Genomic DNA, 21,683 nt, shown 5'->3' on the forward strand with positions numbered 1-21,683 from the left:
TGCTGCTCAAGACTTGGAACTGCACAAAGCTCTACAGTCAACTAAGCACTGAACATTAAAATGTCATTATGGCAGAAACTGTAAAAATAAAGATCTAGCTGAAAAATACCCTGAATTATCCTTTATGGCAGATTCAATAAAACTTGGATTAAAACAAGGACATAGCACAAGAGTTTATTAAACACCAATACTGTATAATTTTAGGTCTCTTGCATCTCTATTTGTCTTAAAAAATATACTATGAACAAATATATTCTGAGATAACTTGCCATTAACAGCTGTCGGCATTGGTACGGCTTTCTAACCTCCAAAAATACTCTGGAATTGAGGAAGAATATGACACATCAGGACAGGAAGTAGTTTTTCCATTTTTGTAAACCTATGCTTATTACAGTAAACGTTATTCTAGGTCACAGTGAGTGTTTACGCCCTACACAGGAAATAGTAGTAGTGCTATTCACTTCTGGTGCATCACTGCCTCTTGACCTGAAGCTCATTTAGCTTGACACAAAAACCAGCTGCTAAAAAGATTGACCTAAAGGGCAGAGGGTACTCAAGGGGCAACATGCTTACTTTTGCAGAAAGCGCCCAAAATCACCAATCCAACTCCTGGCTCTGATACAGATATTGACATCTTATATCAGTCAAACCCTATGTATACTACAGTTCCGCTTTTCTTCACCAAATCCTAAATCCTATAGGGTTAGTTGGATGACTTGGATTGCCACTTTTATAGCGGAATAATATTTTATAGCTGTATATGAGTAAATTATGTTATCATAGTAGGTTTTGTGGGGTCCTAGGCATGAAGCCGGTAGATAAAGTCAGATATAACACATGAGCACATAGCCAGTGTAGTGTGTGGGGCACATCAGAGTGCTGGGAAGAGCGACTCCAATCACTACCGCTGTTCCTGGCTGAATTTCCCTGGCTGACGTCAGCTGACTGCCTTGGCTCTCCGCTCCTCCGGACACAGCGCCGTGTAAAAATGCTGCTCTCTGTGCCGCCAAGGACAGGAATCAACCCATACAACGGCTACCCCGTCAAAAACAACAAGAAGGTAAATAGCAACACCACAGCACTACTTCTGTCCTCTCTTTCTGGAATACCGAGTTTATTTCTCGATGCGGTGTTGTTCGAGCTCAGCCTCAGCTCCAGTTAAAAGCTGCTCGGCTGTTTAAGCTGCAGTGTCCTTGAAAGTGGATCACAGGCGACGTTTTAAACTCTCTTACTTGCTGTTTGCAACCTTTGCTGTCGGCTTGTTTGATGGTGTCGCCACATTGTTATAAATGGACAGTGGGCCCGTTACATTGTTTCCCGTTGATTACTACTACAGTTTCGTTTGTTCGGATACGGTCGCTGTTCTCTTCCTACACCTCGCCAGCACATAAGAGCGCAGCTTACAAATGTGCTGTAGATGCTCGTAAGGCTCACAACAAGCTAATAAAGGCTAATTATATTCCACTTTAATAGAAATTCTTTGGGGTTAAATTAACTGCGTCTTCACTTAGGTAATGTTTTCATTGAATTAACCACAAGTTGGCAAAGTTTTTTTTTTTCTCTTTTACGCGTAACGATATGCCCCACCCCTTCAATCCTACTAATGATGACTGAGAGGGTTTTGCATGGCACTATGGAAAAGAGGAAAGTTACAGAGCCCATGAATCATGTCTAATATTACCACATTGTATGTGGCTATATGGGATGTTCAGCTTAGCTGTAGAGCAATATGACCACAGAGCTGGGACAGTATATAAGATCTAATACTGATTAACTTGCTTCCTCAAATGAATAATTCATGTGGTGCCATTCTTATGTATGTGCAACCATCTTTTCTGTGAAGATTGTATAGATTTTTTTCCTTTTTAAATTCTGGTATGTACAGTATAATACACATGATTGCTTGCAGCTACAGTTTAAACTGTCATTCATGGCACTCAAGAGAGCATTTTGAGGGCTGATTCTTAAAGAAATTGTCAAGGTTAATGCCAAAACCTGTCTTTAAAAGATTGCTGATAAGGTGTGACTGGAATGGCGTATGGATATGCTGATGCCTGACTCTCAGCGTTTCTTGAATAACGTTTGAACAAAACTGAAATCAAACACCTCCCTCCTTCCTTCTCCCTGTGTTATTCCCTTCCCTGCCTCACGGCTGGCAGGAATTCAGATTGCTCAGATTAATGACCTGGAATTCCTGGAATCCTGGATTCAGACAATGTGTTCAGTTCAAGAGGGGTTCTGCAAACTCAAACCTTTTCCTTGAAAGAAGACGTGCACACACCTTTTTTTTTTTTTTCTTTACACATTTCAGATTGTTAGAGTGCCAAAGTCACACAGAGGGAGGACTTGTAAATCCAGCGTCAAGTGGTAACCCCTGGTCTGTCTTTTACTACGAGAAAAAGGGCGGAGAAAAGAAAAGGATTAAGAGATTTCCCCCCTTTTCCTCTGCTTTCGATTAACACTCCCCCCCCCCCCCACCCCGGCCTTTTTTTTTCTTCTCCCCTGTGTGTTTCACATACCTTGATTTCTTGTCTGTCAGTGGTTCAGTTCACATGGAGAAGAGAGCCTGAACATTCCTCCGTAACTGACGTCCTAAGAATTTACTTTCTGCTCTCTTCAGGGTGCTTGATACCTATTTAAAACAGACTTTTTCAAGCTCCTGTGAACATTTTTCCGGTGTATTTTAATGGGACTGGATTGAGTCAGGAGGAGAGCAAGGAGAAGTCTCACCTTTTAACCACAGGACGCCAAGGATTTTCATTACTTTTCCTTTCTGTTTCTTCCCACATTGCACAGTTTTTCTTGCAGCTGCAAAAATATAATTTAAAGAGATTAAGTCTGTAACACTATGATCTTTTCCACTGTGCCTTTGAAGGTTTCTTATACCAAACAGGTAGGATTCCACATTTGAGACATTTCTTTATTATTAAAGATAGAATATTTAATGTATTCGTAAACATATACTTGTTGCATAGCATACATTAGCTGTTTTAGCAATATATAGATTATTTTTTAACAGATTTCCTTTGCATTACTGAAATGCTACTGCACCATTATGTGGATAAAGGGGATCCGATTTTATTTTATTTTTAAACAATATTCAAATAATTAACATTTTTTGACAAATGTAATTATTTGTCACTGGACTTTGTGGGTAATTATATGCTTTTCTTAGGATAAAGATAAATGAAAGAACTAAATGGGACGATTATTCTGACATCCACAGTATCACAGACACCAAAAAGGTTCGTGTTGCCTGAGGGCTATAGCGTTCAAGTGTCAGATAATCAGGCTCACATCTTTGCTATTACTATGGAGTTGAAGGCATACATCCTGCCTCACTTAGCGCTCATTGTTCTCTCTCGGATGAAAAAGTCCTTGAGTCACCTGCGCTCCCTGTGGGCATCACCTTTGCTCCTTCCAACTGTAATCACCTCATCAGTCTTCAGTTGCTGCCTGGAGTGCTCCTCTTCTCTCTGCACCATGCTGTAGGCCACTTACTGTAGTTATACTGCTTGCACAACTATAATAATGAGACAAAGAGTTCTTCTCATCTTCCTGCAACTACTAACTGCATAAACTGTGATAGTTATAGGATGTGAGGACTGTGTGCTTTACTAACAGTGGCTGGAAGCAACTGAGCGTCCATTGGTCAGAGGCAGATTGTAAAAATAACTGCCTCCTGATTTTGAAATATCATTTTTTTTCAGTTGTAAATAAGCGTGTGTTGTATGTGCACAGAAGGTTTCTCCAGGAATGTGGTTCAATTTAACAATGACAGCTTGAACCCTAATCTTAAACCCAACACCCCCCCACCTCAAGGAGAGGGAGACAAACGTTTGTATTACAGAGGAATGTAAGGAATGCTCTGAGATGACAATGTGATGCATGTAAGGTGCAGTGCAAACAGATATGTAGGCGACTGTGGACTGAAGAGTAACAAGTAGGAGAGAAATCAGTAATATGCCAGGAGGCCAAGTTTTAGCAACCAGCTAACTGAGAGGATATGCAGTCTTATTTAAGACTCTCGTCATACTCTCTGACCCTCCCTTCCTAACTGCATTTGTGTTCTTCTGCATGTATATTTGCCTGTGTTTGCACTTTGCACCAGCACATTTGGTTTTACCTTACATGGGTGGCAAAACACCTGGAGCTGGGTGCGGGGGCAGATGGGGGAGTAGGTGTGGATCTGACTCACTGCCATCCTTTTCTCAGAAGGAGCCTAGCAGAGCGGTCTTAATGAGACACTACCTTCTGACTGGAGAGCACATGAGAGGGATTAGCACTTTCCGCTAACAAGCTCAGATCCCAATTAGACAGGCCTCACTAGCCAGGCTCGGGCCCGGACTCGGTCTCCCGTCAGATCCTATCTCCCCAGGCCTCTGCAGGTGCATCCCTCCTGATAGCCTGTTCGGCACGCCTACAGTGAAGGCATGGGAAAGCACAGGAAGAGGCTGTGATTGTGGAAAAACAAACAGCGTACTATTGATGCTAAAGAAGAGAGGGAGATTAGAGAAGAGGACCAAGATGAATAGGCTCTGTGAGTCACTGTGATTTTCTCAGCTTGACTAAAAAGACAAGGGGTATGTTCTGAAGGCTGGATCCAAAACATAAGTCAGCTGGATAGTGGGGATACAAATAAGCTTGTGAAAGAATTGGTGTTGCTGCTCATGTTAGTATTGTCTGAAAGGATGTTGCATTATACATATATATATATATATACAAGTCATACGTAATAAGAGCACACATTTCTTCTGTGTTCAGGGTTTAGCAGTTAGGTTAAAATGCCTTGTTCTAGGGAAACTTGCATTCATATTGCACACATACATTATTGTATGTGCTTAACATGCATCTTTAATGATGTCAATTTTTATTGTGTCCTGCCCATTAAGGTTTACTTTACTTGAAGTAGGCTATATACTGGCATATACATTCCATGTCTGAGGGGCTTAAAGTTTTGTTATTAAAGACAAAGAACAAGATACATCTTATCCAAGAGTAATAAACTTTATGTTGAACATAGTTAAAAATGTGTCAGAACATATAATTTGTGCATGTAACATAATGTTGCAGTGAGAAAAAACTAATACAGGAGCACCTTGTAGTGAGCTAATATAGTATGACACATCGCAAAAATTACAGACGAAGTAATAACAAACATTAAATCTACTTAATTTAACTGCTAATGTTCCTATTATCCCATTTCCATTTCTATGATCCCATTTCCATTTAATCCATTTGAACTTAAGAGAGATGGAAATTTTTGTCATGATACATATTTTGACCCTGATATTAACTTCTTTTCAGCTACTAACATTTCCTCTTGTGAATACTATAATTCAACTGCTTGACAGAATCATTTCCAGTTGAATGTAAACTATTTTCGGTTCTCCCTAAAAATTATGATCAGCTGGTACATTATTTATCCTCCTTAAATCATGAGTTTTCTGTGATTGTTCTTACTGAAACATGGCTTACGAAGAATCTAAAGGACTAGGCCTTTATGAGCTGCCATCATATACCTCTACTCACTTCATCAGACAGTCCAGGTCTGGAGGAGTTTCAGTCTTTGTCCATCAAAATTTTGAATTTGTTAATTGACATGACCTTTTTAGAAATTCTGATGAAATAGAAAATAACAAAAATGTGGTCATAGGTAGTATTTATTGACCACTAGACACCAAAATTACTTGTTTTAATAACAGTATCATTAACACTTTGGAGCTTATAAATAAGGAAAACAAAACATGCCATATTCTCAAGGACTTAATATTAATCTTTTAAAAGTCAAACTCATTCTCCAACAGAAAATTTAAAATAAAAGTAAAAGTTATTTCTATCCCACTATTAGCAAACCTAGCAGGGTACACTAATTGATAATATATTATTATTCACCTTTTGTTTGTCTTTTGGATGTGGTTTTCATATAAGCCATGACAGGTTTCTACCACACCCTCACGCATAGTTTATATTTCCTTCATGTGTTTTGTCTTTATTTGTGTGAAACAAAACAAATTTCCGTGCTACCAATTTTAGACAGAACTGTTGACCAATGAAAATGCATTTAGTTGAAGCTTTGTTGATTGGTTGTGGTTCATTGGCGCACACATCATTGGTTGATTTATCTTTTCTTTCTGCCCAGGCATATTTGGGTGTTTTGAGCATTTTTTTTTCTCCTGTTGCAACATCCAAACCAGATTTGAATCACTGAATCTCAGACTTTTGTTTTGTAACATTGCAAACACAATACTGCAATATCCAGATCTAGTTTAAAGCTTTTATATCCTATTTTCACTTGTAAAACCACTGTTTAAACTTTAAAAATTCTGTTTCACTTTCGTGAAATGTGATGATCCCTAATAGTCTTATACTAGTTGCCAAGAACAGATCCACAGCAGAGAGAAATAGAGAGGTCATAATTAGCTTGATTCCAGCAGTCTTTTGACAACTCCCTCTCTGTTAATAAGCTGGTGGTCCGGTGCTGACCTTGTGGTGTCAAACAAGCCATCCCATTGTTCCCGGGGGCCAGGCCTGGTGACCCTAACTAATCAAACAGTTCCTCCTTCTTCAGCACTGAGAGGGAGGCAACACCAAGGCCAAACTTAGCCAGCATTTTACTTGCAAACCAATGTAATTTAGTTTATTCTGAGCCATGGTACTAAAAGATTAGTCAAGAAACAAACATCTGATGAAAACAGCTGCCACATAAGATTACCAGTGCATTAGCTACATATGAACACTGCACATACATTTAAGATTCCTTATTACTGCCTTATTTGTGGATACATTTTATGCTGAACATATCATGGCACACATGATAACATGCTCACAGCATCACTGGGAGCGAAGTCACTGCATACTGCTCCTTTCATACATTAGCAGTGTAGAGGGGGCATAATTAACAGCCTGATCAAGAAATCCGTTCTGGAGAAGTGAAATTTATGTGCAAACACATAACCCAGAGCATTTAATTTTTGACACTGTTAATATATACAGTCATCTGAGAGATTTGCAAAAATATGTGACCTTAATTCTTATGAAAAAAATACATTTAGGGGAATGTAGCCATGCAAATAGTTTAGGTTTCAAGATTTCTGTCATCTTCCCAAGACAATAGCAGTGAATGGAAATGGTTTGTGCTGTTCAAAGCGCTGAAAAAAATCGATTTGAAAAACCCAATATAAAAGTTTCTTTCCAGAAACAATGTCCTGGTTTCTGTGGATAATCCACAGATCTCACTGTGAACAGTTTTCATTGGAACTCCCAATGAAAACTGTTCTCAAAACCTTTCCAGCTTCAACCCACAACATAAAAGCCTCTCTTGCAGCATAATGTAGCTCAGCCACTTTAGTTCCAGCTAGATTTAATATTATACGCTTTGTTTTTACATTTATGAAAGGGTTCACTTGCCTTCACAAGATAAGCAAAGCATGTAGTACTCATGTATGGTATACATTTGTACAGTTCACATTTCTGCCAAAAGCAGCATGTCTCAGCCATCACTAATATATGTTTAAAAAAAAGTGAAGGTAAGGTCAGTATCGCTGCAAAATGGTTTTAAATGTCTTGCAAACAAAGAAGTATTGTCTGAAATATCTGAGCTGAAGTCCTCAATGACATGTTGTCTAAATGTTAATAACAGCTAGTCTGTTAAGATATTAATCCCAATTTTGATTTGATTCAATTGGCATAGAGGTATTAGTAATATTAAATGTTATATTATCATAGTGCCAATGCCAGTCAACATTAAAGACCGGATTATACTTAATATTCCAAAATATTTTCAGTCTTTCTCCATTTTTGTGCAGACTGATAGTGAACATTGACTATAGGGCCACAATTAATTTATCTCCCAACCAAGCAAGTTATACTGGAGAGAGTAAATCACTGCTGACTGCTTCTTGAGACTAAGGCAGTTTGGTTCATTTTAACAGTTAATGTTTGAAGTATCTGTGTAACGTTGTAGTTGGGGATTTTTATGATTCCTACCCCTGTTAAATCAGGTCATATACAGAGCCTGCAGTACATTGTCTACACATCACACCCACATACAAAGATACTTTCTGTACACCTTTTAATCTTTCTGTATGACCTTTTAACATGAATATGTGCATGTTTTTGCACATTCTGCTTACGGTGCATTCTGCAGTCTCACATATTGTATCATATTTCACTTTCGATTTTTTCTTCACACGCATTTTTTTTCTCTCTCATTTCATCTTATCTCACCTGACTTGCCAAGTCAGACGAAGCAGCTTAATTGCTTTTGATATCCTAGCTGTGACTTTATGGCCCCAATTTGGTAGTTTTGACACCATGTCATTAGGTTAACCAGCCACTGTTGTCCTGTTCTGGCTAATTGTGTCCTTAATTGATTTTCTTCTCTTCAGCCTGCAGTTATAGTAAATCACTTAGTGGACCGTTCTTATACGCAGTTACCTACTACATCAGTGTATATAGATCCAATTTCATGGAGCTAAATAAGAAATACTACTTGCACTTCATTATCTCTGAACTTGTTTATAGTGTATCTGTTATTGTGCACACTGTAACACTGAGGGAACACATTTTCATTCCCCTGAATACTGAATAAAATATATGGAGACAATAAATTCTACATTTAACCTTGAATCTACTTTGTGCCAGCATGACTGCACCATCCCAAATCTGACTATGCCCTATATTTGTTTTGCAGCAGACGTATGTGTCCCCCTCCAATCATCAGATGGCTCCTCCAAGCCCCAACAACAACAACAACAGCAACACCACCACCTCTACCATCAGCAATGGCAGCAGCAATAGTGGGGGAGAGCAGCTGAGCAAAACCAACCTGTACATCCGTGGCCTCCACCCAGGAACCACAGACCAGGATCTGGTCAAACTCTGTCAGCCGTAAGTCACCCAAAAAAACAATTTCTCCAACCTCTACATGCACACCCAATAAATCTGTCTCTGGCTTCCTCCTGCGCACATGAACCAGGTTAGAGGAGCAGAGCAGATTAAGATAGAACAGAGTGATGGGTGAATGGATAGATGGGCGATGGCTTGTTGGCCGGCTAAAGGTATTAAGGATTGCATGACTACATTAGCAAATAAAGTAGATGGATGACTCTCTAACAGGTGAAATACACATGAGTGCTTTAGCACACCTTAGAAGGTATTTCTGGAACAGAGGAGAGAGCCACATTTTCATCCACATGTTTTTAAGGCCCATCATTTAGTGGCCTTATGGAAAAAACAACAATCATTTGGGCTGCAAACTAAGACCTTTCAGTTTGGCACAGCTAAGCACAGACTTTCCAACAACTAGGTACAGAATGTTTAGTCTCCCTCTCTCACACTAATTCTGTCTGTCTCCTCTTACTCCCTTGACGTTTAACCTATATGAACTATAGGTTAATTATGCTTGTAGATTATCATCACATAATATGATTACAATGAGACTGTCCTAATTCAAAGTCATATTATGTGCTATTAAATACCACGCTATGTTTCTCATCAGAGTGAGTCTTAAAAAAAAACTGTTGTGGGCAGCATATAGCCTGACATCAAACAACAGCATCAACCAATCCATCCAATATGTTTGTTAGGCCCTCAGTGGAAGACATCAAAACAAGTAGGGGCTGAGATAAATGATCTGGGCTCTCTTAATTGAATACTGGAGCCTGGTGATGAGAACCAGAGGAGCAGAGAAAATCTGAGAGAAGAGAAGAGTGAGAGAAAAGGAGGGAAAGGGGAGCAAGAGAGATTGAATAAGGGAGAGAGGGAGGGAGAGGCCTGCTATTTTACAGCTGTCTGGAAGATATGGCTCACATGAGGCTGCCCAACCCTACAGGAAACGGCGAGCCCAGGGGAAAGGGAAAGACAAACAAGGGCAATGGCATGAAGGGGGGGGGGGGGGGGGGATGTGGATGGAGAGAATCAGAGGGGGAGGAGTGAATGGAGTTCAGGGTTTGTGTGTCAGGTGGTGTTCTGTGGGGGTAGTTCTCATATTTCTGCTTTTACAGAGTAGATAAAATCACTGCATGAAATTTGCCTTTTAGCAGAGCACATTAAAGCCAGTGTAATTCTCAGTTAAACTAGACTGAGAGAGGATAATGTATCCAATAATACTTAATACGGAAAATGCTTGTAGATGAGGTTGTAAAACAGCAGGAAGACAAGTCATGGAGGGGATTAGACTCACTTTAATAAAGTTTGAACAGTAAATGTGTGCATTCTGTCAGGACACAACACTCCCGAAGCTCCCCTCCCCCCTACACAGAGAGTTGTTGTATGCAAGCTCGGAGATGTACTGTGTAGGGAATGAGGGATGAGAGGAGGGGATGGGGGGTTGATTCCCCATCTCCGGCCCCTGCAGTTGTCTCTCTGGGTGCCTCACTGTGGCTCTGGTTCTTGCCCTGGTCCGTCTCTGGTGGTTGACCATGGATGGACATTGGGCTTGACTCTGGATGCTGTGCTCTCTCACACATGGCTGAGTCTCCAGCCCCTCTTTTCGCTCTGCATCATGTAGTCCGAGACCTCTGAGCACAATTTAGTAAACGGGTATCTCAACTGTGTAAGCAGAGAAGTGCAGCAAGCAGAGTTCACAGCTTAAAAGACTAGTCATAATGTGACGTACTGGACTGGTTAGATTGCTGTGTATCCACAGTAATGATGCATATGAAAATAGAAGAAGACATTGGCATATCCACTCAGTGCAGTGGGTGGCATCCTATGGCTTGGAATCAGAAATGCACCATGAAATAGTCATGTTATATAGAGGCTCAAATGCATAATACAACAGACCTTCACTTAACCAACACTGGATGGAGTTTGCAAAGTGTTTGGATTAGATAAATGACTATAACACATAACAGCGTCTGTCTGTTACACTTCTAACTTTGGTTAGAAAAGAAGTCAAAGCAGCTTCATCTATACAGAATTGTTGCTTTTAGGGTATAAACACAAATAAAAAGACATAAGAATAGAGCTTAACAAGAAATCAGATACTGCTAAAACTAATTGAGTTGAAAGTTATTTCTTAAAGTCCTCAGAATCAAGAGTTGGGTACATGATGTGAACTGAAGTAGATGATAAACTATTATAGGATCAAACCAGTGATTGTTTAAGCTTTTTGCATTGCTCTGCATTGAGGACAGATAAGTTAACAACTAAATTAAGACGAGTAAAATGGGAACACACTGTGTATCCTATAATATATGTGTATCCTGTTTTTATATTTCCAAAATATAGTAGTGTAGTCAATTGTTGTATTGTCCAAATCAATAATTTAGAATTCTTGGATATTTCAGTAAAAACTTAATCATCTTCACAGTTGACTATAAGCCACTTCAGTACAGGAATAAATATGCGCAGATTTCTTTTTTTTTCTAAAGGGAGAGTAATCAAAAAAAGTAATTTAAAAGAATCAATTTCATCTCCAATTCAGAGTAATCCATCAGATTAAATGTCAGATAACAATTTTAGCTGGTCATCACTTAATCCTTGTTAATAAAATGTATTTTAGCCCAGATGAAATGCAGTGTCACTGGATCAGAGCTGGATTGTACTTTGAGGGGCACTAAGACCCAGCGGAAGGTAGAGCAATGCCTAGAGAAGCTGGTTAGTAGAATGAGAGTGTGGCTGTGAGCCAGCATTGGACAGGACAGCCAAGGAGAGGCATATCAGATTACACTGCATGCACATGCCTCGAGAGATGGGAACCGATAGACACTCTGCCGCACAGACGCATTTGCCTGAGCCAGATCCTATCCTATGCATCTGCAGTATCTACAGTATAGCTGGCCAGATGGATAGATGATGCAGGATTTTCATATCGATAGTGCGTTGTGAAGCAATGTGAAAGTGCAGCAGAGACATTTATTTTTACCATATTTTCATGTCACGTTCCCCTTGAGGTATGATCCCTATTGACATCTGTGTGTGAGCTGGAATGAATAAAAAATGGAAAATCTATAGTTCTCTCCAGCATACAGAAACCCAAAGGACATTACTCTTATTTCATTTAATTTGTGTCGCATCCCCTCTCTCAGGATTTCCCTATGCACATCATTTATTATCAGATGGTGTAATTGTATTCAGTGTTATTGCACTGAATCTGTCATGTGAATTATAATTCAATCATCATGGAGCACAAACTCTTGGGGTGTGTTTACAGAGAAACCACATTGCCTCAGCAGTGTTGCAACGCTAATAGTCAATGTAAACAAGTAATTATTTTCAGTTCACAATTTAAGGATGATTCCTGAGTGTGAACCTCGCTGTTTTTCAGGTATGGGAAAATAGTATCCACCAAGGCGATCCTCGACAAGACCACCAACAAGTGCAAAGGTGAGAAATAAAGGCATCAGCTGGTTGATACGAACTGTTGAGCAGAGGTTGAAAGATCAGTTGAGAGTAGATTCAGTACAGATGTGGCAAAGTGAGCTCAAAGGTATACCAGTATGTACAGTACGCAATATTTTTTTCCCAGGATGATGAAGTCATGACCCGCCTTACTCTGCCTCTGAAGGGCTTACCCTGATATTCTTACCCTAACCCCAACCAATCTCACTCCTCATGCCTAAACCTAACCAACCCAACCAACGAAGGCAATGAGTACCAGCCAATCAGAGGCAGAGTAGGGCAGGTCATGACTTTGCCAACCTGGGAAAAAAAATTGGCGTACAGTACATCTTTATGTTGGAGATGGAGTTAACAGGAGCTTATATCGGAAAAGTACCTGTTATATGAAAGCCAGAATTACCGATAGCATAACTCATTTTTGGCTATCTTGCCTTCATCAGGGTGGTCAAGTGTTAATAGCGCCAGAATTTCCAAGGTCATCTGAAAGACTTATATATTTATTTATATGCAAGGTTGAAATGGATTGGAATCACAGGTTCTGCAATCTTTGTAATGATAACTGTCTGGGAGATTCATATTACATTTTGTTAAAATGCTAGAATTATGTAAGCATAATGAGTAATAATGGGAAAAGTATTTTGCTAAAGTATTATTTACGCTAAAATATATTATTATTAATTTTATTACAGTCAGATCAGCCAAAAGATATTTGTAAATTAGGTACCTTTTTGTAGAATGTTCCACCTTTGTTTAAGTAATTTACAACATGATGTACTGTATAATTTTGTCTATACTCCATACCATGCAACTATGATCTTGAGTCAATAAATCTCAATCTGAAAATTTGAAATCCATGATATTGTTTACTTAACTGCCTGCATCTTATTGTAAACAAGAAAAAGAAATTCATGTATCATGGTTGGAGACTCAATACTTAACTAATGAGAAATGTTCGGTTTTCTCGGATCGTGCCTGTCTAGAAGAGAATGTATTCATTAACACCTTATCTTGTCAGTTGATGATATTTTCGCTGCATATCAACAACAAAGAGGTGAAATAACGTCAGAAGCATGACACCAGATAGATTTGTCATCTCTGCTGTAGTTAGCAAGTGTGAAAAATTACAGATTGCAGTCGAAAGGATCAACACATTACTGATACACTTCCCTCAATAAAGCTGTTTGCTTCGGTTGCCAAATGTTTACTGTGTGTTTAGCTTCACACAATACCATAACAGGTGTGTGACATAAAATGGACAGTGTAGTATAACTGTATAGCTTTCCTTCATGGAGAAACACAGCCAAGACCTAGCTGACAGTCAGTCTCTCTAGACTCGGACACTTCTCCTGTGAGTGCTTCAGGAGTTCAAATTACACGCCTGCGTCCATAGAATCTTGTGGTGTGCATATCTCATTGTCATAAGTTGTATGTCTTGCTATGTGTGTGTCTGTCCCTGCAGGATATGGCTTTGTTGACTTTGACAGTCCAGCCTCAGCTCAGAAGGCGGTGACGGCGCTGAAGGCGGGTGGAGTGCAGGCTCAGATGGCCAAGGTAAGAGCTCCACTCGACATGTCAATATTTGGTGGGTTTATTTATTACTACTTGGTATCAGTTTCATTCAGATTGTTGGCCTGAGTTAAATTCTCAGCGCACGAACAAGACATTGTGACAGTGACTCAGCAGCTCAGCAGAAAGTTAAAGGATGAATAATTAATTTTAAATTTAATGATGAATCATTAACCTTGCAGCGGAAGGTTACGCCTTGCCTTATCTGCTTCTTATAAATGTCCCTTCTCAAGCTGTCTCAAGCTCTTTCTCTATCTTCCTTTCTCCCCATGTTTTTTTTTCCGTTCTTGTTATATGAGCCATGGCTCCCAAAAATAAGCCAATTAAGCCACAGTTGGTGTGTGTGTGTGTGTGCGCGTGCGTGTGTTTGCTGGGCGGTGCACATGGGTGTATGCTTAAATCAGTATATTTATGGGCATTAATGCACTGTAGAATATGTGTGTGCACAATCAAAGAGTCCATGGATGCACACAGGTACATGTGTGTGTCATGCTTCATAGTGGCGGTGGTGCTGGGGGAGTGTGTCCCAGGGCCTGCGCTTCGCACAAAGGACCTGTCTGTTCTCCCTGGTGGCATCTGACTCAGTGTCTGAGCAGCTCCCCAGTCAGCAGGGCCCTATGCCCAGCCACCCGCCCTGTCAACACACACACACACACATACAGCACACTTGACAATCACGCACTCACTCCACCAGCCTTGCCTCAACCAGATTATGACACACACTCACAAGTACACACACGCACGCCACCGACACCCTGGGAAAGCTGATCTCTCGTTAAGCTGGATCACTGACATTCATATGGCTTCTTGCTCACAAAATAACTTGATTTCACTCACCCCTTCACTCCGGGTTTACAACAAGGCTTATGTTTGCGTCAGATTTCTCTCTGACTCATTCTGACTCATTCGCGGCTGAAATCCACAGTGGGTTTTTCTCTGCTCGCTCTCGTGGGTGCGTGCTTCATCACTCGTTCGCTGTGAAGGAGGAAGAGGAAGAGGGAGGTGAAGGAGAAATCACCTTCACCGCAGGTCGCAGCGATTATACATGCATTATTCATGGGATGGAAATTAATTCACGCTACATTTACAGGTTTTTAATCACATCTGCACTCTGAGATAATGAATATGCATAATGGTTAGAGGGTGATACGGATTGGTTATCTTACAAGATACTGTTGGTCAAATTAAATTTGTTTGAGTAGGCGGCAAAGAAAAGAAAAAAAAAGGCCTACAAAATAGTTCAAAACCATAAAATGAAACTGGCGTTTTAAGAGTTTCTTTGAGGTTGTTTTCTAATAATTTCAAATTCAGATTTGGAATAGCTGCATAATTTGTCAGATTTATGCAAGCCAACAGAGCCGGCCTCTGTGCCTGCACTCAAGGTCAGGATTAACACATGAATATAACTGCTTGAATGCAAGCGACATATTATTACCATGACATAGGAAACGGGATGATAATGTTTGCCTCGTGGGAAGATAATAGCACAATGCTTTAGATGTTCTTCAGATCATTTCCAAAGGTCTTTGTCCAAAACATGGTTGCTGTGATTCTGCTCTGAGCATGAGCACATAATGGCTTTAGATCATCCATGGATGGAGAGCCATTTGAAATTTAATTATGCTTTGATATCACATTACCTGGATCCTGCATGTTCACTCTCTTTAAGAGGCTGGTCACACACAATGGGCCTATCTTCTACCCTTTTGGTAATAACATTTGGATGATAGAGTATGAGAGAGGATGAATTCAAGTAGAGGAGATAAAGATAGTCAAAATGAGGGAGAAGTTCAGCTAAAGTCCAGCCAGAGCACTATCTCCACCATCTCTGAATATCTGTTTTCTCCTTTGAACTCATCCATGCAGCTCACTTTCTCACACAGGGCCAAAATGAAATGCGCCTTCAGCTTCAAACCCCTCTACCCTTTCTCTTAGACTGTTTTCTTAACTGTCTAATGTCCTCCCCTTGACACCCTTCAAAATATCAGAAATCTCACACACTTCCTTTTAAAAGGTTACATAAATTCCCTCATGCAGCTTTTGTATGGCTCTTGATTTTTGAAGGGCTCCGGTTATAATGCCACAGTTGTGAAATGAATGGCTCTTTCTGCTCCTTGTCTTCGTCTTTTTAATCCTCTTTTGACTCCTCTGCATTCAGCAACAGGAGCAGGACCCCACCAACTTGTACATCTCCAATCTGCCGCTGTCCATGGACGAGCAGGAGCTGGAGAACATGCTGAAGCCCTTCAGCCAGGCCATTTCCACTCGCATCCTCCGTGACGCCAACGGAACCAGCCGAGGAGTGGGCTTTGCCAGGTATAAACTTTGGATATTTAGTTAAGTGATTTAGTACAGATGTTTAAACTTGATTAGTTATAGTGTAGCCTTGTGTGAATTGAAGAAAATATTTAGAAACAAAAAGAAAATTTCCAGATTTAGAGTAGTCAGTGCTGAAGGTATATTTTGACTGTACTAATCATGGTGACTGAGCCCTCTGGTGGCCAGTATGGGTACAACGCTCTAGCCAAACTATTTGGATGGCTGCATTTGTATACAGTGCTTTTATCCATGACCCACTCTGCCTCCAGAGCCACAGCCGCATTATTGTTCCATATTCAAGTGGGACACAGCAGTGACACCTTGTTACCTTCTACTGTTAAACACAATGTTTGCTTTTATAAACACATAGCTTTTCCTTTTTTTTGCAGGATGGAGTCAACAGAGAAATGTGAGGCCATCATCCAACATTTCAATGGAAAATATATCAAGACTCCACCTGGAGTTCCAGGTGAGTTTCCTTTTTTTGTTTGAGATGATACATGTTTGGATCTTGCATCTTTAAAACAAATTACCAGTTGAAGAAAATAATCTCATTTATGGTACAGAATATAATCTTTCATATAATGTGATTTTTTTTTTTCTTAAATCCTCTGGTCCAGTGCCGCCAGAGCCCTTGTTGTGTAAATTTGCCGATGGAGGCCAGAAGAAGCGTCAGAGTCAGGGAAAATATCTGCAGAACGGCCGAACCTGGATGAGAGATGGAGAGACTGTAAGTTTTAAGTTTGTTCTTCTTCTCCTGTGAAAACTGTTCGTCTTACTTATGCAACATCGCTTGAGGCTTGTGGTATAATACATCGATCATCCTCACAATGACACCGTCCTTTATCTTTTTCCTCCAGGGAGGAATGACCCTTACATATGACCCCACCACAGCCTTACAGAACGGGTCAGTACCAGCATTAAAAATAAATAGCTCTTGTACTCCAGAGGGAGCAGGATCATGTTGTGGTGACTAATAACATTGTGTCTCTTTCTGCAGGTTCTACTCCTCCCCCTACAGCATTGCCCCAAACCGGATGATTGGGCCGACCTCCCTCTCCCCATACATGCATTCACCTGTGTCCACCTACCAGGTTAGGGTTTCAGACCCTCAATGCTAGTTAAGATGCTAAACTTAACTATCCTTTCATTGTGAAGCATTCATTGCTTTAAAAAAGGCTTTACAATACAGCTGAATTTATGAGGCATTTCCTATTTTAAAAATTGATAGAACTTGTTTATATTATGTAATCGTGTCTTGGTACACTTGTGTCTTGGTTCTGCAGGTACACAACCCATCCTGGATACATCACCAGTCATACATTATGCCGCCCACAGTGAGTATCTTGAATCTTAAAGCTTTTGGCCCTCTTTCCTACATTTGGTGCAGGAGAAACCTTTTAACATTCTGTCAGACTATCTATATGACTAACAGTATCTTTATCTGAGAGGATAATGCTGGCCATTTCCTATATTTTTCTTACTGTCAACAAAGCTCATGTGCAGAGCCAAACCAGTGATAAACTGATCCTACATTACATTAGTATTGAGTAAGTATCCAAAGCCTGATATATTGTACTCCTCTGTGCCAAAGACCTTTGTTGTTGTCCAACATACGATTCTGCTTACAAAGCTTCACTAGAGGGTTGTGCCACATATCACAACCTCTTGACTTTGTACTGAAGTTCTTTGAGGAAATTTACAATGAAGTGCAAAGATGTTGTGCCATTTAGCACAAGCTAGTGAAGCTCTGTACACAGTGGCGTCTGCCATACAAGGAGCTGATCTCCTGAGACTGAAACTGTGGTAGCTGTTAATAGTCTTTGGAGCCGTTTCTAAACAAACTACCATAATCACTCTCTTCGGAGCAAAGTGCAGTGGTGTGGCTCATTTACGTTTTTAATAGTTTTTTTTTAATAGACACAACAGAGCTCTATAGCACAGACAAATAAGATATATCAGACTTGAGATACACGCACAATACTTTTAAGTAGATCATTTCATTATTAGTTGGGCTTGGCACATGAGATTTGTTGACAATAATCAAAATATAGAAAATCGCCAGCCATATCCTTAAAAGGCAAGTGTTGACACCAGTGTATGTTTTTCCACAGGGAGCAGTCCTGACGCCAGGAATGGATCACACCATGTCCATCCAGCCAACCTCCATGATGGGGCCCCTGACACAGCAGCTCAGCCACCTCTCCATGGGCAGCAGTGGCACAGTCAGTACAGCGGAAAGCAACTTTTTTTTTTGAAAATGCAAAAGTCATGTGAGGTGATGTCAGTCAGCTGCACAAAGCACACTCATGTCTACCAAAACTGGGCAGTCTGTAATTGTATTACACAAGATGATACCAGACGGATGAGAAAAGCAATGATCTCAGCTTTTCCTGAGTGTTTCATTCACTACTTTTCCGCATCCGTTGCTAAATCTGTTGGGTGGAGATAACTATAATTGTTTTTGCACAAATTGGGTGAATTACACAGCATGAATTGGGTGGGGTGTTTTTCTTGCATTGGCAGCTGCCTTTTGTAATTTAGGCTGATAAAGACAGGTGTACAACATAACAACAGAACAACATAAATCTTGTATAGTGCAGCTTTATTTTCATTTTCATGTCTTACAAACTTATTTCCATTCTCTTGCAGTATATGCCTGCAAACACATCTATGCAGGGGACCTACATCCCCCAGTACACCCAAGTGCCTGCCACCAACATCTCAGTTGAGGTAATGACCTCTGTTTTCTCTCACCGGAAAAGCGTGACACTAAAATGTTATGTGAAGCAATCACTCATGAATTTAATCTTTGCTGCCTTCCTCACAGGAAAGTGCCGTCCAGCAACCTGTTGCCATAGAGACACCGACAGAACACACAACCTACTCCTACCAGCATAACAAGTGAAGAGGTGGCAGAGGTGGGTTTAGATCATCGCTTAGTCTGAAAACATTTTTGTTTTGCTGTAGTGGTGCTGCTGCAAAAAAGTGCAGCTGTAGTTCTGGTTTCTAACTGTCTGATCTTGTCACCCTGCGTCAGATCTTCCACTGGAGCCTGAGTGACTCTCAAAGGGGCCTCGAGTGCTGAAACTCAGCACAGTGACTCTACACGTAATGCGCCAGACACTCGGGAGGAACATGGACTGTTACACAGAACGGACAAAAAAAAGAAAAAAGGAAGAAAAAAAAAAAAAATTTTCTACAAACAAACTCATATTTTAAAACAAACTCTTTTACTCCAAACAAACAAGGCTGGAGGATGGCAGGCAATGGGGAATGGAAGAACAGAATGAGGAGCATCTATTTTGATAACAGTCAAGAAAAAAAAAGTCACACATACACACACACGCACACACTACACGTTTTTTGAACATGAATTCATTTTCTTTTCTACAGTAACACTACTCCGGGGAGATAGAATGAAACCAGGAAAAGAACATTGCAACACCATGTTTCATTTTGAGTCATGTTTTGTTTTGACCTGTTGTAAAATATGCTGATTTTACATCACTTTTTTTTCTGATACTTTCAGGCTTTGAACCTGCCTTTTTGTACATAATTCTTTGTTTCGGTGTGTTTCTAGCTTCACGTGTCCTACTTTGATTGATTGGTGCAAATATATGAATACAGAACGCTCAAAAAAACAAACTGAAGTCATCCAGTGACTCATATTTTGGACCGATACGGTGCTGGCTTGCATTAGCTTCTCTTGAAATGGCAGCAAGTTTTATCGGGTGCGAAACCGTACCTGAAGAGCTTTTGCTGATTTTTTTTGGCACTTGACTCTCAAATAATTTATAGTTCCAACAATCCCGACAAAGCTTCAGACAATCAGAAGATTACAAAAGACAAGATAAAGTAGAGATGATGCTCATTCATGTGAGATTTCACAGAGAAGACTTCTTAAAAAGAGCTAAGTAGATTTAAAGCATTCCAGAGATTATTATCAGAAAGTTCTAAATATTGGTTCACTTTGAGCTGCTCCGCTTGATGAAATCCAAAGTTGCATAACAGGGATCACATCTCACTCAGAGCTGCCTGTACATAAGAGAATTAAATTTATTTAGGCTTTCTTTTGATTTCCTTGCATCAGTGTAGTAATGCTTCAGTTATTTTAATGACAACATTGTCTGAACATAGAAATTTTATGTTTTGCCGTGTTTGCTTTTTGTCCCACACATCCCTTTTATACAACGGGAGCCTGAATCTTCCCCCCAACAAACCCCAAAAATGTATTTTCTGAAGCAAGAATTAGATGTTGTTATTAGAGTATGGAGTTGTTATTACATAGATACGGAGATCAACTGGTAAAGCGTGGCTCTGTCCTGTTATATCTTCAGAAGACATTATTTAGGTGGATTGATATGGCCAGTGTAGTGATGCTTTAATATTGGCCATTGCTGTGTGTTTGCATTTATTTCTGCATTTTTGTTTTTCACTTTCATGTTGTTGTTTTTTTACATCTCTTATTTAAAGGTTTTCTTAAATTTTTTTAATTCATTTTTTTAATACTTTTAAGATTGATCCTATTTTTCAAAGAAACTTTGATTTTATTTTTGATAGTGTGTTATGTGCTTCAAATAGTGAGAAATAGATGTTTTCAGCTTTTTTTTTTTTTTTTTTGGAAATAGTGATTTGTTTGTATGTTTGCATACTTCTGTCGTTCTGGTTTCAGCGTTGATGTCAAAGAGGCTTTAATGTTTTTAAAGACATTTCCGTTCTGTCTGTGTCACAAATGTTGGCACTTTATGAACATTGCTCCTTATCATGAATGAATCATGTGTGCTAGGTTCAGACGCATTGTTACAGTTGTGCCCCAAGCAGGGAACAATGGTAGAGAAATATATGTTCAAAACCTTGACTTACCTCATCCTGCCAGAGCAATGTAGATTCAGTTTGTGTACAAGGTTCACAGGCAATAACCAACTACAGTAGGTCTCATGGCTGTTCACAGCTGGTACTGTGTCCGCATCCTTTAACTCTTCCGTCCAATGTTCGGAAAACACGCCCAAGGTCTGATGATCTATGCAATTAATTTATTATCCTTATAAATGCAATACTACAGATATCCGAGAGACACCTCACATTCTGAAAATGGATCACCTCATAACATGACCTCACATTCTGGCTCGCATTCATTACACATACGTGTATGATACCGTGAGTTTTCTGACTGACACATTCAACTTTGGTTCATTAACTGTTAGTACAATTTCTGCATTAAAAGGGAACTTGTTCATACCAAAATGTGGTTGTTATTATGACTATAGAAAATGTAGGAAGTAAAAATTATATGGCAGGTGTGCTTATGTGTATGAAGGCGAGTGTTGCCCACTTGTCTACCCAACTTTTTATTTCACATGGACTCAGCAGAGTTGTTTTAGATGTTATTCACTATTCCATCCAGTTGCAGTTTCTATGTTTTGCTAAAATTGCATGTGTCCTGTCTA

General features: G+C 39.9%; 1 protein-coding gene across 2 annotated transcripts; it reads left to right on the forward strand.

Moving 5' to 3' along the window:
* Positions 1–825: 825 nt before the first annotated feature.
* Positions 826–20,704, forward strand: rbms2b (RNA binding motif, single stranded interacting protein 2b). 2 transcript variants are annotated; one of them, XM_042409936.1, is made up of 14 exons: positions 826–1,060; positions 8,696–8,892; positions 12,275–12,333; positions 13,808–13,899; positions 16,073–16,230; positions 16,623–16,702; positions 16,854–16,963; positions 17,094–17,140; positions 17,234–17,327; positions 17,520–17,570; positions 18,348–18,458; positions 18,886–18,966; positions 19,064–19,154; positions 19,274–20,704. In XM_042409936.1, the coding sequence occupies exons 1-13, from the start codon at positions 989–991 to the stop codon at positions 19,139–19,141; spliced, it is 1,230 nt and encodes a 409-aa protein (XP_042265870.1). In that variant the 5' UTR covers positions 826–988; the 3' UTR covers positions 19,142–19,154; positions 19,274–20,704. The 2 variants fall into 2 exon arrangements, with proteins under 2 accessions (XP_042265870.1, XP_042265871.1); XM_042409937.1 differs by lacking the exon at positions 826–1,060 and adding an exon at positions 2,568–2,893.
* Positions 20,705–21,683: the final 979 nt, after the last annotated feature.

The sequence above is a fragment of the Thunnus maccoyii genome, chromosome 4 (genome assembly GCF_910596095.1).
Source record: "Thunnus maccoyii chromosome 4, fThuMac1.1, whole genome shotgun sequence".
NCBI classification, from domain to species: domain Eukaryota; kingdom Metazoa; phylum Chordata; class Actinopteri; order Scombriformes; family Scombridae; genus Thunnus; species Thunnus maccoyii.

Excerpts from the sequence above, each read along its gene's own strand:
- rbms2b (XM_042409936.1), top strand. The coding sequence starts at position 989 with ATGCTGCTCTCTGTGCCGCCAAGGACAGGAATCAACCCATACAACGGC. Across the intron at positions 16,703-16,853 it reads GACTCCACCTGGAGTTCCAG|TGCCGCCAGAGCCCTTGTTG; the intron begins GTGAGTTTCCTT and ends CCTCTGGTCCAG. Across the intron at positions 17,141-17,233 it reads ACCACAGCCTTACAGAACGG|GTTCTACTCCTCCCCCTACA; the intron begins GTCAGTACCAGC and ends CTCTTTCTGCAG.